General features: G+C 43.2%; 6 protein-coding genes across 7 annotated transcripts; 3 read left to right on the top strand and 3 right to left on the bottom strand.

The window, feature by feature from the left end:
• Positions 1-1,381: 1,381 nt before the first annotated feature.
• LOC6494341 (centrosomal protein of 131 kDa) lies at positions 1,382-5,470 on the top strand. Its single transcript, XM_001960465.4, has 7 exons — positions 1,382-1,543; positions 1,610-1,861; positions 1,918-3,367; positions 3,431-3,548; positions 3,617-3,754; positions 3,813-4,889; positions 4,942-5,470. The coding sequence occupies exons 1-7, from the start codon at positions 1,517-1,519 to the stop codon at positions 5,366-5,368; spliced, it is 3,489 nt and encodes a 1,162-aa protein (XP_001960501.2). The 5' UTR covers positions 1,382-1,516; the 3' UTR covers positions 5,369-5,470.
• Positions 5,471-5,573: 103 nt separating this feature from the next.
• LOC6494342 lies at positions 5,574-7,299 on the top strand. Its single transcript, XM_001960464.4, has 9 exons — positions 5,574-5,698; positions 5,752-5,844; positions 5,900-6,009; positions 6,062-6,156; positions 6,214-6,342; positions 6,398-6,549; positions 6,605-6,749; positions 6,805-7,055; positions 7,110-7,299. Exons 1-9 carry the CDS (start codon positions 5,633-5,635, stop codon positions 7,224-7,226), a joined length of 1,158 nt encoding a protein of 385 aa, XP_001960500.1. The 5' UTR covers positions 5,574-5,632; the 3' UTR covers positions 7,227-7,299.
• LOC6502579 lies at positions 7,217-7,909 on the bottom strand. The gene is made up of 2 exons (XM_032451058.2): positions 7,761-7,909; positions 7,217-7,699 (listed from the first exon to the last, which is right to left on the bottom strand). Exons 1-2 carry the CDS (start codon positions 7,875-7,877, stop codon positions 7,301-7,303), a joined length of 516 nt encoding a protein of 171 aa, XP_032306949.1. The 5' UTR covers positions 7,878-7,909; the 3' UTR covers positions 7,217-7,300.
• A 572-nt stretch (positions 7,910-8,481) lies between these two features.
• LOC6494344 (late embryogenesis abundant protein ECP63) lies at positions 8,482-16,184 on the top strand. 2 transcript variants are annotated; one of them, XM_014907276.3, is made up of 3 exons: positions 8,482-8,673; positions 15,259-15,441; positions 15,501-16,184. In XM_014907276.3, the coding sequence occupies exons 1-3, from the start codon at positions 8,655-8,657 to the stop codon at positions 15,989-15,991; spliced, it is 693 nt and encodes a 230-aa protein (XP_014762762.1). In that variant the 5' UTR covers positions 8,482-8,654; the 3' UTR covers positions 15,992-16,184. The 2 variants fall into 2 exon arrangements, with proteins under 2 accessions (XP_014762762.1, XP_001960495.1); XM_001960459.4 differs by lacking the exon at positions 8,482-8,673 and adding an exon at positions 15,055-15,196.
• LOC6496230 lies at positions 9,878-11,051 on the bottom strand. The gene is made up of 2 exons (XM_001960461.4): positions 10,798-11,051; positions 9,878-10,740 (listed from the first exon to the last, which is right to left on the bottom strand). Exons 1-2 carry the CDS (start codon positions 10,975-10,977, stop codon positions 9,949-9,951), a joined length of 972 nt encoding a protein of 323 aa, XP_001960497.3. The 5' UTR covers positions 10,978-11,051; the 3' UTR covers positions 9,878-9,948.
• On the bottom strand, positions 11,526-14,880 carry LOC6496229. The gene is made up of 2 exons (XM_001960460.4): positions 12,406-14,880; positions 11,526-12,338 (listed from the first exon to the last, which is right to left on the bottom strand). The coding sequence occupies exons 1-2, from the start codon at positions 12,541-12,543 to the stop codon at positions 11,580-11,582; spliced, it is 897 nt and encodes a 298-aa protein (XP_001960496.1). The 5' UTR covers positions 12,544-14,880; the 3' UTR covers positions 11,526-11,579.
• Positions 16,185-18,597: the final 2,413 nt, after the last annotated feature.

Raw genomic sequence — 18,597 nt, 5'->3', positions numbered from 1 at the left:
TTTTATAAAATATAATACAATATTGTAGTAGTAAATAATCAACTTCAAGTACTTATTAATTAGTATATTTTAAGCTTCTAGCTCAGTAGCTTTTGAGCTCTAAACTAATAAACGTCTGGCACCAATTTAAATTAAAAATCTGTTAAAAGTGTCTGAAAGAGAAGCGAATTTTCAAAAAATTCAACAACGGATCAAAGACCTAATGGAACAGAATATGGATGTGAACGATGCTAGGATTCAACCACCTAGTCCTGGACTTGAAAAAACTTCGGCGAAAAACAAAGAAACCAGTCAAAAAAATCATGCGCCCAAAACAGAGGGAGTTATTCAAACAATTAAAAAAACGGAGCTCGAGGAACTGGCCGAAAAGGAGTTTAATGAGTTCTTGATCGAACCTTTAAAAACAAAGGATACTGTGGAAAAAATATTCATAAGAAAAAAATTTATGGAGGTTTTTGGATCTGCGATATACCCATTAGTTCCAGATACGATTCTAATGGAAGAAGTTGAGAGAATAAAAGGCACAGCTAAGACTGCGAGAAAAAATGAGTCACAGGAATTTAAAACACCATTTAAAACTGAGATATCGGAACTTAAAACAAATACTGAGGTCCTTAAAAAAAATCCTGTGGAAATGCAGAAACTTCCAAAACAAGACAATCAATTGAACCTCCGTGAAATGTTGGAAATCATTGAACAAATCAACAATTATACTTCGAAATTGAAAGGCTTGATCAGTGAGACCTACGGACGGAGTCATCCATCTGAAACTGCTCTTTCTCAACCAAAGCATTCTGTTATACCGGCTCCAAAACCACCACCTCCACCACCTCCACCACCTCCACAATTTTCGTTACGTAATCTTCTATTATACGACAAACCTTATCCTAGACAATTCTCATATGGAATAAATCCACAACGATCAACTTCAATATTTATACCAGCGCCGCCAACTAATTCATGGAAATCATCACCTAAAATGGCCGCCAAATCTCCTTCAGGAATTCCACCTCCACCACCACCGCCTCCACCATCGCGGAAAAAAAGTCCCTGAAAAGGTATAGAGAATAGAAATTAATCTTGGTTCAAAATGTAAACTATTGTAATGGAAATTGAAAATATTAAACATTTTCTAAAAATATTAAATATCCTGAAAGTAAAAATCTATCTTTGGTGGTGAATCGTGAGGAATAGTCGACACCTGTCCCGGTGATCGAGGGTGGGTCAGGTGCCGTGGCCAGTAACCATGTCAACGTAGGGCAGTCAGTGTTTTGGGGTGGCAGTGCTGACCAACATTACCCACAACTGTCCTGTGCCTGACCCCTGGGCCGTGCGTTTAATCGATATTTCGGCCAGGTGCCTGTGGTGGTGGCAAAGGTGGCGACTCGTCCAAAACAAACCGTCTGGCACAACCGATTCAAACGGCGTTGGTTTCAGTCCGGGTCGAAAATCAGTTGGCCATGGCAGGGCATTCAAGTAAAAATATTGGTAGATGAGTGTCTAATTGCGAGCTATTATGGATTTATGTCTTAAGGGTTCTCAGGTAGGTGTATTGGTTCCCATGGGAGGATTCGGATTATCCCTGTACCCCACTGTCTTCGGCTTGCAGATAAACCTCGCCACACGACAGAAAACGAAGTCCAAGTACACCAGTCGTTCTCTAACGACCCTCCACAATCCGTGTCCCCATTTCCGGCCCCGTTCGGCCAACTACCTCCATCAGCGCAGTCGCTCCTCACCTTTCCTGCAGCAACGCAGTCGCTCCTCACCTTTCCTGGCGCGTCCCCAGTCGGCGGATCCGAAAATTGGTCGTCGGTTGAGCAACTACTTTAGCGAAAAGGAGCTCAGGCTTAGCGGCAAGGTGAGAGTTTGACTTACCATCAGAATCATAGGATTCTTCAATACCCCCATCCACAGAGGCAGGTTTCCTCGAACGATCTGCTCAAGTCCTTGCTGGAGGAGCCCATCAAGCGCAGTTGGCTGTGCCGGAGCACCTGCAACTCCTCAGAGTCGGATTACTCGCTTCACAAACGCACCCCTGACAGCAGCGAGGAGGGGGAGCGGGAGCAGCAACTGGAGCGGTTCCTGGTCACAATGCCGGGCGGCACTGACAAGGGTAAGTCGTACGGATCCTATCCTCTGCAGGGTCTCAGCAATGGAGCCCTCTCCCAGCGCACTGCCAAGCCCGATCTTCCTGGAAGAGTGTCCTTCAGCAAGCCGAACATGCACGCCGACGTGGATTCCAGTGACTGCGACAATGACAAGCAGGAATCCCAGCGTCCCAGTATCTCAGCACCAGGACCTCTAATGCTTCCCAGTTTTATAAGTAAAGTAGAGTCTTCGGATACGACTGGCCAAAAGAAAACCGTACATTTTGGTTCAGCTGCCGCCGAGGGTGAAGTTCTGGCCCAGACGTACGAGTATCCCAAGTGCCCGTCGGAGAACTGCACTTGCAGTACGCGGTCTTCGTCGACCACGAGTACCAACGAGGCTTCGGCTGCCTCCGAGGTGAAGTGCGCCTGCGATGCGCCCAGTTGTCGCTTCGTGGAGGTCACCCAGGTGACGGAAATCTCAGTACCAGCACTGCCAGCTCCCCCTACAGTTCACCCTCTAAAGGCACCCACGCCGGAACTGAATGTCATCAGAGAGTACAAGCAGGCAGTGGGTGTCGTCCAATTGGTTAAAAATCAGCTCGCTCCTGAACCTTTGAATAATATTGAGTTACTTCCGAACTATTTGGACAAGTACGTCTCTCCCCCGAAGGAGAAACAGAATAACCTGTCGGAGACCAAGAACCTAGCTTCCAGCACTGGGTCTATTAACAATACTTCAACGTACAGAGCCACATCCAATCCCCGTAACTTCGGGGCCGAAAACAACTTCCTGCCAGCAGTGCATGAGGATCGCAGGGCCTTTGCAGCCAGCAGTTCCGATTCTGTTATAAACAACTACCTCAAGGTGGCATCTACGCCGCCATTTGTGGGCAAGAAAAAGGAAAACGTAAAGCCCGCCAGTGCAGACCCAATCAGCAGAAACGGGAAATCCGCCAAACTTAGCAAGACTGTGGTAAGCAATAACCCAGCCAGTGCTGCTCCAGGAAAACTAAAGAAAGCCATCAGTGTGGGCAGTCTGCGGGAGGAGCGAAAGCTATCGGAGTACAATCTAGATAAGGTGGACAGCTGGATGAGTATGCAGGATCAAAAGCAGTACGAACAGAAGCACAAGCAGGGATTGGAGGACTTGGACGAGGCCCAGGACAATGATAGTGCTTCCCAGATCTCCCTTAAGTCCAACGAGGATTCCAGAGGTTCTACCTACGACGAGATAGTCTCGGTAATCAAGGAAATCGAGGAGGACAAGAAAATGGGTGAGTTTATGAAAAATCTTATGGATAAGAACATTGTAAAGATTATATCTTATGCATGTTTAGATAACTTTTCCGAGCGTCTTCCAAGTGAGCTTAATTTGAAGTTGGACTCTCGATGCGAAACTGCCGATACAGTGACTTTGAGTGAGACAGCCGTTCCTGAAACTGGAGATAAATACAAGTAAGGAACGAGTTGAAGCCCATTAATTACTAGCTTTAAAACAAGCAATCAATAAACTTTAATTTTAGAGACATTCTGGCCTATCTGAACAATGTGGAGAGCAGCTGCGATAAGACTCTTATGGAAACACGTCGCTCCATTCCGGACAGCAATCGGTCCGAGGTGGAGTTTGTGGTGGAACCAGACGTCACTGACGAGGTGCCCAAGTAAGCAATCTTAGCCACCAACTCTAAGGAACTATGAATCTAATCAATATCTTTCCAGGCTATCAGAGCTCCTCATGCTTCCCAACCATCAACTGGCTAGACGTGTCATTGCTTTAAGTCTCCGGGCTAATGAGTTGTCCAATGCCATTCATCTCTCTAAGGAGCATGTGATTCAGCTACGGGGGGAAAAGCAGAAGAGTTTGAGGGCCGAGAAGACCAACAATGCTGCCAAGATTCGCGACCAGAAGAAGCACTACGAGGAGGTGGTCACCCGACATCAGGGATTCATTGAACAGTTACTCAAGGACAAGGGCTCGCTTTGCGAGAAAGTGGCAGCTCTCACCCGGCGACTGGAGAGTCAAAACCAGGCCTGGGAGCACCGCCTGGAGACCGAGGTGACTAGGACGAAGGAAACCACTATGGCGGGTGAGAAGATTCGACGAGAGCGTTGGGTGCGCGAGAACACAAAAAAGATTAAGGAGCTCACGGTAAAAGGCCTGGAGGCGGAGATCAATAAGATGAACTGTGACCACCAGCGTGAGGTGACTGAACTGAAACGCACTCACCAGATGCAGTTGCTCGATGCCCTCGAGGAAGCCCGAGCAAAGCACGAGCAGATTGAGACTAGCATCCGCGAGAGCTGCGCCCAGGATCGAGAAGCTATCATCGAAAAAGAGCGAACCGCGATCCGGGAACGTTTCGAGAGGCAACTGGAGGAGGAGCAGCGAACTCAGGCCGAGCAGCGGCAGAAACTAACCGAGGAATTTACGGCGGAGAGGGAGCGTCTTCAGGCGGAACTCCGTCAAAAGGATGCGGACCACCAGGCGCGCCGGCAAGAGGTCCTGCGCGAACAGGAGCAAGAGTTGGAGCAAGCCAAGTTCGAGATGCAGGAGCGGATGGCCAAGCAGGAGGAGAAGTACCAGAATCGTATCAATACTATTGAACAGCAGTATCTGGCTGACTTTGAACTGTGGAAGTCAGAGCACGAGAACAAGACCAAGTTGGCTCAGGCGGAAAAGGAGAACGCCATTCGGCAGCACTATCGAGCCGAACGGGATCGCCAGTTGGATGAGCTGGTGGTTCGCATGGAGGCGGATGCCCTCCAGCATGGAGAAGAGCATGATCAGAAAATGGCGTAAGTATTGGTGTTAGAAAAATGAATCTTAAACTATAACCCTCTCTCACAGACGCCTTAAGGAGAAGTACGAAAAGGATCTGGCCTTGGCCGAGAGCGTGGAAAAGTCTCTACGGGAAAAATACGCCGAGACTCGTGGTAAGCTGGCGGAGGCGGATGCCCAAGTCAGGAACAGCCAGGCGGAGGTGAAGCAGCTGCAGTTGGAGCTCAGTCACAGCAAGAAGATGTGCGGGGACATCATCCACGAGCGGGACAAGCTACGTGAGAATCTCAATTCAGACATCCAAAATGAACTGGCCGTTTTGAGTGATCGGCACAAGCAGGAAATGGATGAGCTGCAGAAGCGGGTACACCAGACCATACAGCGTCAGGAGGAGACCATTGAGATCCTAAAGGGCGACAATGATGCTTTGAGGCAGCAGTGCCTAAAACTAAATGCAGTTATACGACAGCAGCGCAAGGACTATTGCGTGAAATAGATAGTATATATCAGCTTCATAAGCTTCACATTACCTAATATTTGTAACCATATAGCTGTTAATCAGTCACTAGGATTAGTTAAATATATCTAATAAATATTATAGCTAGACGATTTTATTTTTAAAGATAATATTTAACAATTTCAAATAATTTTTGGGCGCCATATATCGGGCTCACTAGAAATCGATAACTTTTGATAGAGTGGCAACACTTTTCAAAAATTAATTATCAAAACAAACTAATCAAAACAAGCCGCGTTAAAAATGAATGATTTTCCTGGGTGCATAAAGTTTACAAATATAAGCACTAGCTATGCGTTTGTTTGTAGGGTAAGTCACTTTAAGTATATCTAGGAATAAAGTATTCAATGGAGTATTTACAGATTTTAGAGAAGCAATGTGGAATTCAACAGCAGAGTGCGACCTTCGACTTCCAGTTTGAGGAGCTACTCAAAATCTTAAATGCCCAGGAAAAGGTGGATTTGTGGCTCATTCATTGCTTGCTTTTCTTAATAGTTTATTGCGTTATAGTTCCTACTCTCTAGGTACTTCAGCCAGATGCCTACAAACGTTGGAAGTTACCGGGTTCTCCTGCAACTCCAGAATCTTCAAATACTCACGGCCTCAGAGTATATCCTAAGGTTGGAATTCTGTGGATTCATTTACTTTTTAATTCAATGTATGATCCTACAGAAGGGAACATTCGGACCAACTGTTAGTGGACTTGGTCATCTTTCTGGAATCTGAGTTCGACCTTCTGGAGGACCTCTTTATGACCGCGGCTTATAGTTGGTTTCTCTTTTATTAAAAACTATGCTCCCTTTTAAGGTTTGTTCTTTTGATAGATGCTACTTGTAGATTAAAATTGACTGCAATCCTGGAAAGCGCCTTGGGTCACCTGTACGCCGGCTTAGTAAGCAATCCCAAAATAAGCGAATTGGCATATGTGGACTTCTTGCCAAAATCCTTGCCAGGCATGTGTATGCCATCAATGCTTTCATTCATAATCTAAATATGGTTTTAATTCAGACGATGCCCTGGCTGTTTGCATAAATATGCATTTAAATACCGTACTGCAATTGCATCAAGTTGAGGAAATAAACGAAGCATTCGCCAATTTCAGTGCCTGGATAAATGAAGGCGTAGATGAACTTACGTTTGTAAAGCATCTCTCAGAAAAGGTTATTTTTAGAATATCAAACATCAAAAGAAAAAATCTGATATTGTTATCTACAGCTCTTTGCCAGCCACCAACAAGATGCTCTGCAATTCATCTTTAAGTATTCCAACCAGGAGAACTTCGTGGATTGGAAGTTTTACCTTATTTTGGTGCAATCCATAGCTAGTATTGCCAAATCGGAAACCCAAGCCTATATTAAAAGTTGGTATACTATCCATCACCTCCACACCATATTAACTAATTGGTACTATTTTAGAGTATCTTAAAGGTCGGGTGTTGCACACCGCAAACACAGGTTGCTTGAAGTCATTTCTGCATTTGTTGCTCACTGCCAGAGCTGCTTCAGCAACAACCATGGACATCCAGAGCAATTTAGACAACTATGCTAAATGGTACAAGCAAAATATTGGTGAAATGACTTACCTCATGACCACAGAAAAGTTTCACTTAATGCTGGGCCTGCTGGAGCAGTCTTTGTTCTATGAGAAGGAGCTAGCATATCTGGAGGTAGGCTGGGTTTAAAAATATAAATTAAATAATTCCATTTTATTTATTTTTGAGGTCCATGCGTCTATTGCCATTTCTCCTGGAGGGCGATTGGTACAGGCTTTCAAAACCAAGTGTCGGTCGCAGGTCTCTTTTCTGAAATCAGAAGCGAAGCGGCAATCTGCCAAATAGTATATTTTTATTGGAATCCAGAAAAATCAAGCATGCAAAAATTATTACAAACGCTAAAAATAATTTATATGTATTTAGAGAGACAAAATTTCTTTGGCGTAGTCGGGAACGGTACAGGATGCTTTGGGTTTCCTCATACGAGCTCCATTGCACATATCCGTTTGGGTGCAGACAAATCGCTTACGAACGGTGCAATCTCCTGAAGCAAAGGTGTACAATGGATCTACGGGCTTCAAAAAGGCACAACTTCCGTTGTTTACGAGTACAGAGTCTTTGGGTGTATAGTCCACGAGTTTGTTGTTGGAGATGTATCTATAATTGTTCCTCTCGAATGCAGTTAATCCAAACCAGATATCAGTCCGATCGTCTCCGTGCAAATGTGACGTTAAGGCTAGAACAGTAAAGCCCGTGTCTATATCAGCCAGGCACATGCCCTTTTTTTGACAGGTGAAAAGGGCTTCGAACCAGTTCAACTAGAAAATATATTTATGTATATTTTACTTAGTTGTTTCATATATTGGCTTTAAAACTTACTCTGTATTTGCTGACATAGACGCATATTCCGGTGGGTTCGAGTGTTTCAACTGGCCAAGTCAGAAAAAATAATAGTAAGGAAATGTAGAAAGTACTCCGCTGCGGCTCAACCTCCATTGTGAAGAGTTTACTTATAAATGAGATGTAAATTTCCGATACAAATTAATATTTAATTCTATTAAAGCAGAACTAAAATTGGAAGAGACTTAAATTGCGCCAGGGATTTGGACTATATTTTATTTTAATTTCGGCTCCTTTCGACTATAAGTTAAACCTCTAATTTAAAAAAAAAAAATCTTGAATTAAATAGGCATAAATATACTATTAAATACTTGCATAATATAATGTTTTTATATTTTAATTTAAAGGCAAAGTTTGGAAGTTTAATTGTAATGAATTATCCGAGTTCCAAACCATTTTCCTGGTTCCATCGTCTGGTAGCACTGCCGTTCCTCCACACCGTTTATTCAAGAATTTTATTTCTAAAGAGCTTCTTTTGGGATTGCTTAAAGTTATCTGCGGAAATGAATTTCAAATATTTTAAGGTGGAAATGGAAACTTTATTGTTTTTATTTTTTTTCTTTAAAAAATGGTACACCCATTCCCATTTATTAGCTTTTTTTTTTAAACATGAACTCTTAGCTTTTCTGGCTTGTCCCCGATTGTCCCTCGTAGTTCTGTGTGAGTTCACGTCTCACTAGCAGCTACTTTCGCTTCGACTTATACGTTTTTGTGCTCTCGAAGCAGTCGGACGTAAAAATAAACGCGCTTCGGCCAAACAAAATAAGTTCAAAACCCGTTGACCAACAAAAATCTCAGCGTATTCGAATTCCAATTCGATCAAACGAATATTCGGCTTTAAAAGAGTTAAAAAGAAATTAAAACAGCCACAAAATGTTCAGCTCGCTCACAGGTAAAGGCAAAAGCTGTGAAAGTTTTAGAATTAGAAATCATTGGATTTCTTTTGAGTAAGACGTATGTGTGTGCAGATATATGCAGTGAGTGAGAATCAATGACATGCATAAGGATGGGAGTGAAACCCATTACATCATCATGGTCAGAGTCAGAGCCAGGAGCTGCGAGGAGTTGTCCAGGTTCCCCTAGGGGACTAGGGCGTGGATGTGGGTAGCAGTAGTGGGCGTGTTCGATCCGATATGGTTAGCTATAATACAAAAATTTTAATTGCCCTCTGCTACTGGGGCTTTGGCTCTGGCTTAGCTGATGATGATGATGATGATGACAACGATGTGGATACGTAAGCCAATTATGGCGCAGTTATATGTAGCTTCAAATGGACTAAAAGTTGCTGTCTGCGGGCACGACCCACACCCAAAACGTGGATACGCATACATATATATAATTATAGCTGGCTAGATACACACAAAAAACACACTATATTCTTGGCATATCTGGGAATATGGAATATATCTCTATATATTTAGTATTCATTTATGCTTTATGTTTCCTTGAAAATAAATGGAACACTTAAGTTATCCTCAAGTGGGTGCAAGAAATTAATCATAATTTATTGGCAAAAGATTTCCACTTGAGGGTATTGGCGCATGTTAGATAGGAATGTTTCTTGGATTTCTATTATAAAGATTAATATGTAAATTCTATACATACTTATTAATATTATCTGTTCCCTATCAATGCCAAACAGATGCATCGAAATGTAAGTAATCTTTAAATGAGATTTTTTGCTAAAAAATAAGATGATAGCTCTAGAAATTCCACACCGATTTCGTTATACTTTTTTTAGTAGCTGAATTTTTTGTTCTTAGACTTTGATTATGTTTTTCCATTAGGGTGGGATCGGTTCTATTTTTAAATAATAGGAAATTATACGAATTTTGGTCACAACGTAGAAAATATCATAGTCCAAACAATGGATCTGTTGTATTAATTTTATTTCAAAGAAAACATTGTCTTATTTTCTCTTTGATCTAATTTTAAATCTTGGTTGCCACTATTTTGGGAAGCATTCTTGGAAATTTTTGAAAAAAAACGACATCTCTATATTATTCTCTCTCATCCTATTGTTGTATGAGAATTTTTTCTCTCATCCTAGACTTGGGTGAAGTTAAATCATAATTTTTTATTAATAAAAGGCCTGCTCCCATTTTGCATGTTTTATTTTAATGAAAAGCACTCATTCTACATGAATATTTATCGACTTGTTAGATTTTTAAGGGGGTGGTGATGTAGGTTCGGTTGGAGCTGATGCTGCAGTTACAGGAGGCGCTTGTGCAGCTGGCCCTGTGACATCTGGTGCCGCTCCGGCTGCTCCCGCTGCTCCGGTTGCTCCGGTTGCTCCCGATGATGTCGTGGAGCCTGCGTCATCCGTTGCTGTCGAATTCGTTGCTGCCGAACCAGCCGCTTCGCCGTCTGGCTCCGTGGCCTCACCCTCACCAGGAACCTCCGTCGCCGCCCCCGGCTCGTTCTCCTGCGACTCGCCAATTTCCGTTGAATTCGAATTGTCAAGTGGTCGTGAGTCGCTTTCCACATTCTCGTGCTGGGTCCCGTGCTCCTTCTGCTTCTCGCCCTTGCCGGCGTCGTGGTGGAAGTGATGCAAGTGCTCGTGGCTGTGGTGCTGGCCATCGCCCTCCTCGGCATCGGCACTGGGATAGACGCATTTCTGATCCGATTTCTCGCACACGAAGTACTTCTTCTCCCCGCAATTGTCGTCCAGGACAACGGTGCGGTTATCCCGGATTCTTACTTGCAGGCAATCGTCCAGGTTGGATCGATATGTTGGCTCTACCAGGCCCAGATCGCCGTAATAGCGAACCAACCGTCCAGAGCTTATGTAGGTGAAGCGACCCTCGATCTGGAGGTCATTACCCCCAAACCAGTAATCATCGACACCCAGAAAGCCCCTCAGGTACTGGACCACAGCTTTGAAATCATCAGGGGTGGAGAGATCCGCCAGATTGAGCTCCTTTCGCAGGCAGTTGTTTTGCGCTCCAAACCAGTTGATCTGAAAAATGACTTTCCTTGATATTATTGAAATCTATGTGGTGCTATGGTGTCCCACCTTTTTGGTGCTTATGTAGTAGCACTTGCCATTTAGTTCCCTAAGGTAGGCCTTGCCGCAAGGACCTTTGTTCTTATCCTTCTCATCTTTCCCGTCTTTGCCGCCCTTTTTGCGCCTGGCCAGCACCTGATCGGGATCGAGGACCATCAAGATCAGGACTAGAAGTGGTATTATCCTCATGGCTGCCAGAACAACTGGACAACCTGTCCAACCAAATTGTACACCTGCCGTGCCGGCTCCTCCTGTTCTATATATACCCTCTTGGGGTCGTGACATTGCCATTATCGCAATGAGGTTGACCAATTTGTTCTTTTCCGTGACTTGAAGTTCATCGAATTGATTAATTGTGAGAAAAACCATCAGGGTTTTGTAATTGTTCAGTGAATATCAGTACTTCAAAGATGCTGGTACTGTTTTCAAGAAAAGTTCTGGATTTAATTATTTCTCAGTTCTTTATTGAATCTTTTTACTCAGAAATATATTGTGTTCCCAATCAAATCCCCATTAAATCGAACACACATTAATTCTTTGGTTTTATTTTCTTCAAAAATTTCCCGAACAGTTTTTGAAACTGTGCAGTTTCTGATTTTCTTGGAAATTTGTATTCAATATTCCATTTCCACTTTAGTCTTTACTTAGCCACCAATACTAGTATTTTGAAAATGATGCAAATAAATTATATTCTAAAATCCCTTTATTTTATATATATAAACATGAAACCGCTCGTATTTTCTTCATAGTTGTTTATTTTTTAATCGAAAAGGATTACAGAATTCTATATTTTAAGCTGCTGGGGGAGGTGCAGCTGTAGATGGAGTAGTTGCGGTAGAGATTTCTTCACCAGCCGCCGGGGCACCACTAACTGCCGGAGCTGCAGATGCATCCGGCGCTGCTATGGCTCCCGGTGCCAAAGTGGTTGAGGGTCCATCTCCAGGAGCAGAACTTCCAGTAGTATCTGTGCCATTGGTGGCTACGGTTTCATTGCTTGCATGGTCGTTATCTTCGACATCTGCTGCACCGGCAGCTGCCTCCGAGTCCTGATGATCTTGCTCACTCGATGCACTGGCAATCGGAAGTTGTTTGTGGGCATCGCGTTCCTCCTCGACTTCTCCATCGCCACTCTCCCCAATGTCGTGATGGAAATGATGCAGATGCTCGTGACTGTGGTGTCGGGGCTTCTTGCCTTCTTCGCCCTCCTGGCAGTACCGCTCTGAGCAGATGAAATACTGACGCTCCTGGCAGTTGTCCGCCGCCACCATGTTGATGTTGGAGCGAATGCGCACCTCCATGCAGTCATCGCACTCCGAGTGCTCCACAGGCAACATATTGCTGTAGTTGCTATAGTACCTCACCAGTCTGCCATTGCTTATGTACTGGAAACGTCCCTCGTGGTACAGATCATTCCCTCCAAACCAGAAGTCCTCGGTGTTGCCCATGGAGCTGAGGAAACCCACGGCTCCTTCAAAGTCCCGAGGATTGGCCAAGTCGGCCAGGGTTAGTCCTTTGCGTAGGCAGTTGTTCAAAGCACCGAACCAGTTCATCTTGGGGTGTTACGGGAGTCATATTATCTCTAAAGTTTAGGCTTTATATTTTCAAACATTTTCCCACCTTTTTTACGGAGAAGTAGTAGCATTTGCCATTGATCCTCCTGAGGTAGCGACGCGGACATCCATGGATCGCGGCCACGAGATGATCCCGCGGCAGGACACTCATCATGGCCACGAGTGCAGTCAGTAGGTGCTTCATATCGCCGGTGCACTGTATGATGGCCCAAAGTGGCCAGCCGTCTCCTGTACTTATATCCTTCGCAATCAATGTGGAGAATCAATTAAGGTTTTCTTTAATGTGTGGCTGTTGGGGCATCCATCCCTAATGCCCCTCCCAAGAGTAATTCAATTACAAGTTCAAGCCTCTGGTATGCGTCGCCAATGTCGCGGGCTAATTTGGTCACTCGTCTGTGGGTCAGGTTTAGGGTCATTCAATTAAATTGAATATTTCATTAGCTACACTTGAGGAACCAGGCCGGAAAATAGTAACAGCGGGATGGGAATTACAAGTGGTTTTAACCCTATAGTGCCCGCGCCGGTCTACTTATTAAATTGTAAATTATAATAGAAGTTCGGCCAAGGTTTTTGAAGGCCTTTGGAGCAGAACTTTTGACATAAAAATGTCTGTAAAATGAATTGCTTATTCCAATTGGTATTCATACTATAATGTACTATAAAAGCAGTACACGAGACACTGATCCAATCCGGTGATTTCATAGCCATTAGTAGTTTCGTAACCCCACCAAAAAAAAGACTTGATGTCTGACCTGCCCTTGGCGCCGGGAATATATTTGTTGTTGCGGAATTATTGATTTACCTGGCGGGGCCATGACATCAGCCATCGGGCAATTGCTCCTGTGCCAGGACACGACTCCTAGACTCCGTTGGATGACTGGTCTGTTGCCAGCCGCTATGTGCTGACCTTGGACACTTGGTCTTTTGGGGCCGCCGATGACGCCCTGGGCCAAAACAATTGATTTGGCGTGCGAATTCCATACCACTACTTGCCTCTTGCCACGCGCTACCGCACTAGTATCTGTATCTGTGTATCTGAGAGTGTGTGTGCACGCGAGCTGTATCTTGTTCGGGCATTTTGTATCTCACATGACATCATCAACAACAACAGCAACAGCATCGATTTAAAAAGGTCTTAGCTGCGATTGTTGTTCTGTTCAGGCATCCAGAACTGGTGTGGAACTTGAGTTACTCATAGATATTCAATCTGTGAGTACGGTTGTGTATGTTCTCCACCGAGTTCGTTTGTACCGAAGCTACAGGTTTTCCAGCAACTTATTCGAAGCTTCTGCGCATTATCTGCCCCATACGACATCGGGCCGCAACCTACAAATCTGTGAGGCTGTGCCTTCGGTTCTGGGCTTATTGTGTTACCTTCTGGCCATGCTTCTAGCCGGTTTTTAATATTGACCACAAACTGCCACAGTCTCGGGGAGAATCATAAAAAAAAAGAATAGAGCTAAGAACAAAATGCGTCGTATTACGCAAAACGGCTGTGATTGCTTTAGGAATTCCACGCGATGTCTGTATCTTTTCTAAATAAGTTCCCTCGATATAAGCGGGGAATACTAATTTTTTTGCTGCTCAAGAGGCCTCAATCTATAGACGATTTTAATTTCAATGCATGATTAATAGTATTTACAAAAATATATTTAGCAACGTAGAAAGCACAATTTAGTTCTGCAAATTCCAGTTCTCTATTTCTGCAAGTTCAATGCCACACAAAAGCATTTTAGAGCAATTAGCATGTGAAATATATACCCGAAATTTCCAATTCCTACAACACCGGGTGAATATTTTTTTTAACACCTCAACCGTGCCCACACATTCCTGCCCTGGCCATTATTTCATACATATAATCGTAGAATTATCCCAAAACCAGAAACTATTATTTTCGCACAATTTTCAGCCTTCATGGAGGCGTGAGGATCATTAATTGCGGAATGAAATTGGCCAAATCGAACCTATGTTTAGCCCGCTAAAGTATCTTATGGAAGATTTTAATTTGGCATTTAGTGGCATGCTGCTACTAAAAATAAGCACTCATTCCGGAATCCGAATCGGTTTTGCAGAAAGCGTTAAAACTTAAATGAGAAACCAGAAAGATGGCAACATTTTCATTTAGCAGTTTCATTATTATGACATCACATACTCGGAATAATTTGAATATTTCTGCGCTCTTGCTGGCACTTACTACATATATGTGTATAGACAAAAGAATTCTTTCGTTTCCGTTCCGATTCAACTAACCGATTCGCACCCGTTCCCTAACCCGAACCCGTTGCGGTTCCGAGTTTAATGGCACAATGTTTCTATTTGAGTGAACGCACACGTCACTTAATGGGAATGCATATTCGAGGGGACAGCTAGAAAAACGAATGTATTCAAACAAAACAAAAGTAACAAAACAAAAAACGAATATGAAAACATCATCACAGGGTCTTGCCGTGCTCGTTAATTTCTATTAAATTACAAATATTCCTACGAGCTGGTTAAAGTGCTTTAATTTTTAAGGCTGACGCCATGCAGCTCACGATTGGGTCGTTTTTTGCGTTCGTTGCGCAGTTTCTAATTATAAATTAGCCATTTGTCTCCCGTCGTCTAATCGATTCTAAATCCGAATATACGAGATGTAGGCAATCATCTAAATAGTTCATGCTCCAGCCGCTTTGTTTATGTTTCGGCAACTGCAAGTCTGGAATTTGAAATCTCGAATCATCCAATTAGCTAATCCTCAACTGATTACAATCAGGGTATAAATTATAATTGGCGCCAGCTCAGGTTTTAGTTGCATTTCAGTAAGCCAGTCAGCATGTTTCCCAGTCGCCAAAATCAAAGTATTCCATCTCGAGCTTTCCTCTTCCCAGAATATTAATCCTTTTCGTTTATTTCTCGGTAGCATCCTTGAAGAACTTTGGCGACAAGACGGCCAATCTGTTCAGCAAGAAGAAGGATGAGGCTGAGAAGCTGGCCAACGAGAAGGCTAACGAGGCCCAGAAGCTGGCCGAGGAGCAGGCCAAGAAAGTGGGTCAGTCGGTGCAGCAGACCAAGAGCGAGGCCGAGCAACTGGCCACAAGCACGGGTGAGTAATTTCATTTGCAATCCATCCAAGAATCCTTAATAATATTTTCATTCTCCCAGCCAAGGAAGCCGCTGCTCTGGCCAACGCCGAGGCCCAAAAGGCTGGCCAGGCCATCGATCAGGGTGTGAACCGGGCTGCCGGAGCTGTCAACCAAACCAAACAGGCCGTGGACAACACGGTGGCGCAGGCGCAGGCCGTGGCCCAGAACTCCAAGCTGGTGGCCGCCAACGTGGCGGAAGCCTCCCAGCGGGCGGCCGCCAACGCTGTCGACCAGACCAAGAAGGCGGCCAACGACGCCATCAACAAGAGCGTCAAGGCCGCCGAGAATGTGGCCGACCAGAAGCTGAAGCAGGCTGAGGGCGCCATCGACGGAGCCCTGAAGCAGACCAGCCAGGCGGTGGACCAGAAGCTGCAGGAGGCCAACCAGTACGTGGACCAGAAGCGTCAGTCCGCCGAGAAGAGCATCCAGGATGCGGCCGGTCAGGCCCAGGAGAGCGCTGGACAGCAGGCCAGTGCCCTGCTCGGCAAGCTGCATCTTGGCCAGAAGTAGATACCGTAAAGAAAGAACTCCTAAAAATATCTTGATGTGAAAAATGCTTTAAAAAAAGAGAACAAAAAAAAGGAAATTTGCTTCAATGTAACGAGTGCCAGTAATGTGATTGCTAAATCCTCAATTGAATAATATACACACACTCTATATTTTTGGATTATCTCGAGAGGATAAATACATATATATATATATACTTTTTTGTGAAATGCAGCCGCTGCTTTTGATGTGAGCATTTTCAGCACATCTCTCTATCCGTACAAATTGTGTAATTTTAACATTTTTGTTTCGTTCTCGGTTGACTTTTGTTACTTTGAAGCATTTTATATATATATATTTATATTTTATACAAAAGATCAAGAGTTATGGAGCAACGATGCGAGTATGCTTTTAAAATACGTATATTCTGTTTATGTAGAAATATGATTAAGTACTTTTAACTTTTGCACAATACATTAAAAATGTGTTTTTAATATAAATGATGCTCTCTGGAGAATATTTTATTCTGTGGGTGTTCCATTTGATTGCCTTAGTTAAATAAACTAATGAAGAATAAAATAACGCTTAAATTTTTAAATTTAAAAACCCAATTTCCCTTGGTCACTCTTTCATTTGTAATAAAACGTTGTTCAACACTTATAAAGGCGCCATCTAGTAGTCAGGTTGGGCACATAATATCAGAGTCAACAACCATTTAGTCGAAAAAGAGATCCAAAAGCAACCGTTGGAAGCAAATAACGATTTAAAAATATAAAATTAACATGTCAAACTCTTAAAAATTAAATTTAGGAGTAAGGAATTCCCTAATCTTTATAATGTAATCTTTATTTACACTTTATTCATTTTTAAATAGCTAATAAATTTAGAAATGTCTCAACATTGCATTGCTTTTGGGAGTACCAGTCACAGGAACTGTTTGCAAAAATGTTTACACGTGAAAGTTTCTCACAAAAGCGCCATAGAGTCGCCTGGTTTGCTAAAATCTATACAAATTGACCGAAACATGCACAAATTTTGCTAATGTACGAGTTGCCATTTTTATTTTGTCCAACTTTTTTTTTGTATCAAAGCAAAGGCCAAAAGTTTTGTTGGCTTTTAATTATGGGAAAACTTTGTTGCGGCTAACAAGTGGCTTTGCATTTGCAACGCCAATTGGACACACAGGACATACAAAGGACTTCAAAAGGGTACTGCCCACAGCCGTCCAGGTATTGGCAGCAAAGTGCTGACATAAATTCCAAGCAAAAGCGATTTTTAATTTCAGATAAACTTGGCTGTTGACTATGGAAATGGCCAATGATAAATGCATTTGAGGGTGTTGGCCATTTGCTTTTGCCATTTTTGGAAAAAAAGGAAAAATATTTATGCAAGCCACCGAAATGTCGCGCCAATTAAGTTAGCACACCGTGTTCGAAATAGCCCTCAGGTGAGTTGATTTGAATTTAAGCGATTGCAGCTGAGCGATTAATTAAAGTAACTGTTTATCAACACGTATTAATCATGGCCAAACATGCTCCCAGTTCTCGTGTTGCAGCCAACAAAATGGCGTGCAGCGTGGTTCCGGTCATGTTGGCGGCCATTTTGGAGGGAGCTTCGTCTTTATTCACATCCAGAGTGTTCCATAAAGCGTGTTTGCATTTTATAAATACTCTGGGCTGCATGGAGGATTTTTAAATATCTTTATGTTGTACACAACAAAAACTAATATATGTATATAAAAAAATTAAACAACCACTTTAGTCCTTAAAATGTTATGACCTCTTAAATCATTTATAATTCTTCTTTTATAGATCAATATCTTTTAAAGGTAGTAAGCCCACGAACTCTTCTCATAAACATATTTTGTTTTTGGGAACACATTTTGGCCATTTCTCTGGCCCTGGCTAAAACCCAAAACAGTGGCCGACGGCGTTAATTTTATCTGAAAACTTAAATGTGCGCGTGTGTGGGCAATTAGGCGAGGGATATTATCGGCAGGCAGAGTAACTAAAATTACGCGAGACGAGAAGTTTTAAGCGACAGCCACTGATTGTTGCTGGAGGGGAAGTCCTTCCACACACACACATAAACTCACACTCATATAAACACTCAGACGTGCGCACACAAATACTCACATATTCTGAGCATTTTATCACGATGGAGCCATTAGATCCATGGGGGACTCAATGGACGTTGACGCGCGTCTTGCCAGCTGCATGCTAAATAAACCCTGCTCACTATAAGAGAAATAGCAATAGCATTGTTATGTTTTGACTGTAAGATACCTGGTACTTATGGGGATATAACATACTACCAGAAGAAGAAATGGCTGTGAGATACCTTATGATACTAAGAGAACTAGAAGATAAGGAGCTAAGAAAACTTTAGTCAATTTTTTAAAAATGTGTATATTCCTTTTTTTTAGCATACCCTGTTAAAGGATAGCCATCAAGCAATGTCGAGCGACAGTTACAGCACCGAATGCGTTGTAATTGTCAGCTGAACGGACAAGTGAAGAGGAGCGGCAGCGGCATAGGAGGGGGCATCGGAGGTAAGGGATGGCTCAGGACAATTGGCCGGGTTAGTGGAACTGTGGCTCGATTTGAGCCACTGGCGCGTGTCGCAGAAGA

This window comes from Drosophila ananassae, chromosome 3L, assembly GCF_017639315.1.
Source record: "Drosophila ananassae strain 14024-0371.13 chromosome 3L, ASM1763931v2, whole genome shotgun sequence".
Taxonomy (NCBI): Eukaryota; Metazoa; Arthropoda; class Insecta; order Diptera; family Drosophilidae; genus Drosophila; species Drosophila ananassae.
The sequence above is the reverse complement of the archived record's forward strand: the minus strand, read 5'-3'. Positions and strand labels throughout refer to the sequence as shown.

What these genes read in the sequence shown, in the direction of transcription:
- LOC6494341 (XM_001960465.4), top strand. Translation starts at nt 1,517, where the DNA reads ATGGATTTATGTCTTAAGGGTTCTCAG. An exon ending in TATGTCTTAAGGGTTCTCAG is followed by an intron (nt 1,544 to 1,609) that starts GTAGGTGTATTG and finishes TTCGGCTTGCAG; the next exon opens with ATAAACCTCGCCACACGACA. An exon ending in AGCTCAGGCTTAGCGGCAAG is followed by an intron (nt 1,862 to 1,917) that starts GTGAGAGTTTGA and finishes CCCCATCCACAG; the next exon opens with AGGCAGGTTTCCTCGAACGA.
- LOC6494342 (XM_001960464.4), top strand. Translation starts at nt 5,633, where the DNA reads ATGAATGATTTTCCTGGGTGCATAAAGTTTACAAATATAAGCACTAGC. An exon ending in TCTTAAATGCCCAGGAAAAG is followed by an intron (nt 5,845 to 5,899) that starts GTGGATTTGTGG and finishes ATTGCGTTATAG; the next exon opens with TTCCTACTCTCTAGGTACTT. An exon ending in GCCTCAGAGTATATCCTAAG is followed by an intron (nt 6,010 to 6,061) that starts GTTGGAATTCTG and finishes ATGATCCTACAG; the next exon opens with AAGGGAACATTCGGACCAAC.
- LOC6502579 (XM_032451058.2), bottom strand. Translation starts at nt 7,877, where the DNA reads ATGGAGGTTGAGCCGCAGCGGAGTACTTTCTACATTTCCTTACTATTA. An exon ending in TCTATGTCAGCAAATACAGA is followed by an intron (nt 7,700 to 7,760) that starts GTAAGTTTTAAA and finishes TATATTTTCTAG; the next exon opens with TTGAACTGGTTCGAAGCCCT.
- LOC6496230 (XM_001960461.4), bottom strand. Translation starts at nt 10,977, where the DNA reads ATGAGGATAATACCACTTCTAGTCCTGATCTTGATGGTCCTCGATCCC. An exon ending in ACTACATAAGCACCAAAAAG is followed by an intron (nt 10,741 to 10,797) that starts GTGGGACACCAT and finishes GTCATTTTTCAG; the next exon opens with ATCAACTGGTTTGGAGCGCA.
- LOC6496229 (XM_001960460.4), bottom strand. Translation starts at nt 12,543, where the DNA reads ATGAAGCACCTACTGACTGCACTCGTGGCCATGATGAGTGTCCTGCCG. An exon ending in ACTACTTCTCCGTAAAAAAG is followed by an intron (nt 12,339 to 12,405) that starts GTGGGAAAATGT and finishes TAACACCCCAAG; the next exon opens with ATGAACTGGTTCGGTGCTTT.
- LOC6494344 (XM_001960459.4), top strand. Translation starts at nt 15,172, where the DNA reads ATGTTTCCCAGTCGCCAAAATCAAA. An exon ending in TCCCAGTCGCCAAAATCAAA is followed by an intron (nt 15,197 to 15,258) that starts GTATTCCATCTC and finishes ATTTCTCGGTAG; the next exon opens with CATCCTTGAAGAACTTTGGC. An exon ending in GCAACTGGCCACAAGCACGG is followed by an intron (nt 15,442 to 15,500) that starts GTGAGTAATTTC and finishes TCATTCTCCCAG; the next exon opens with CCAAGGAAGCCGCTGCTCTG.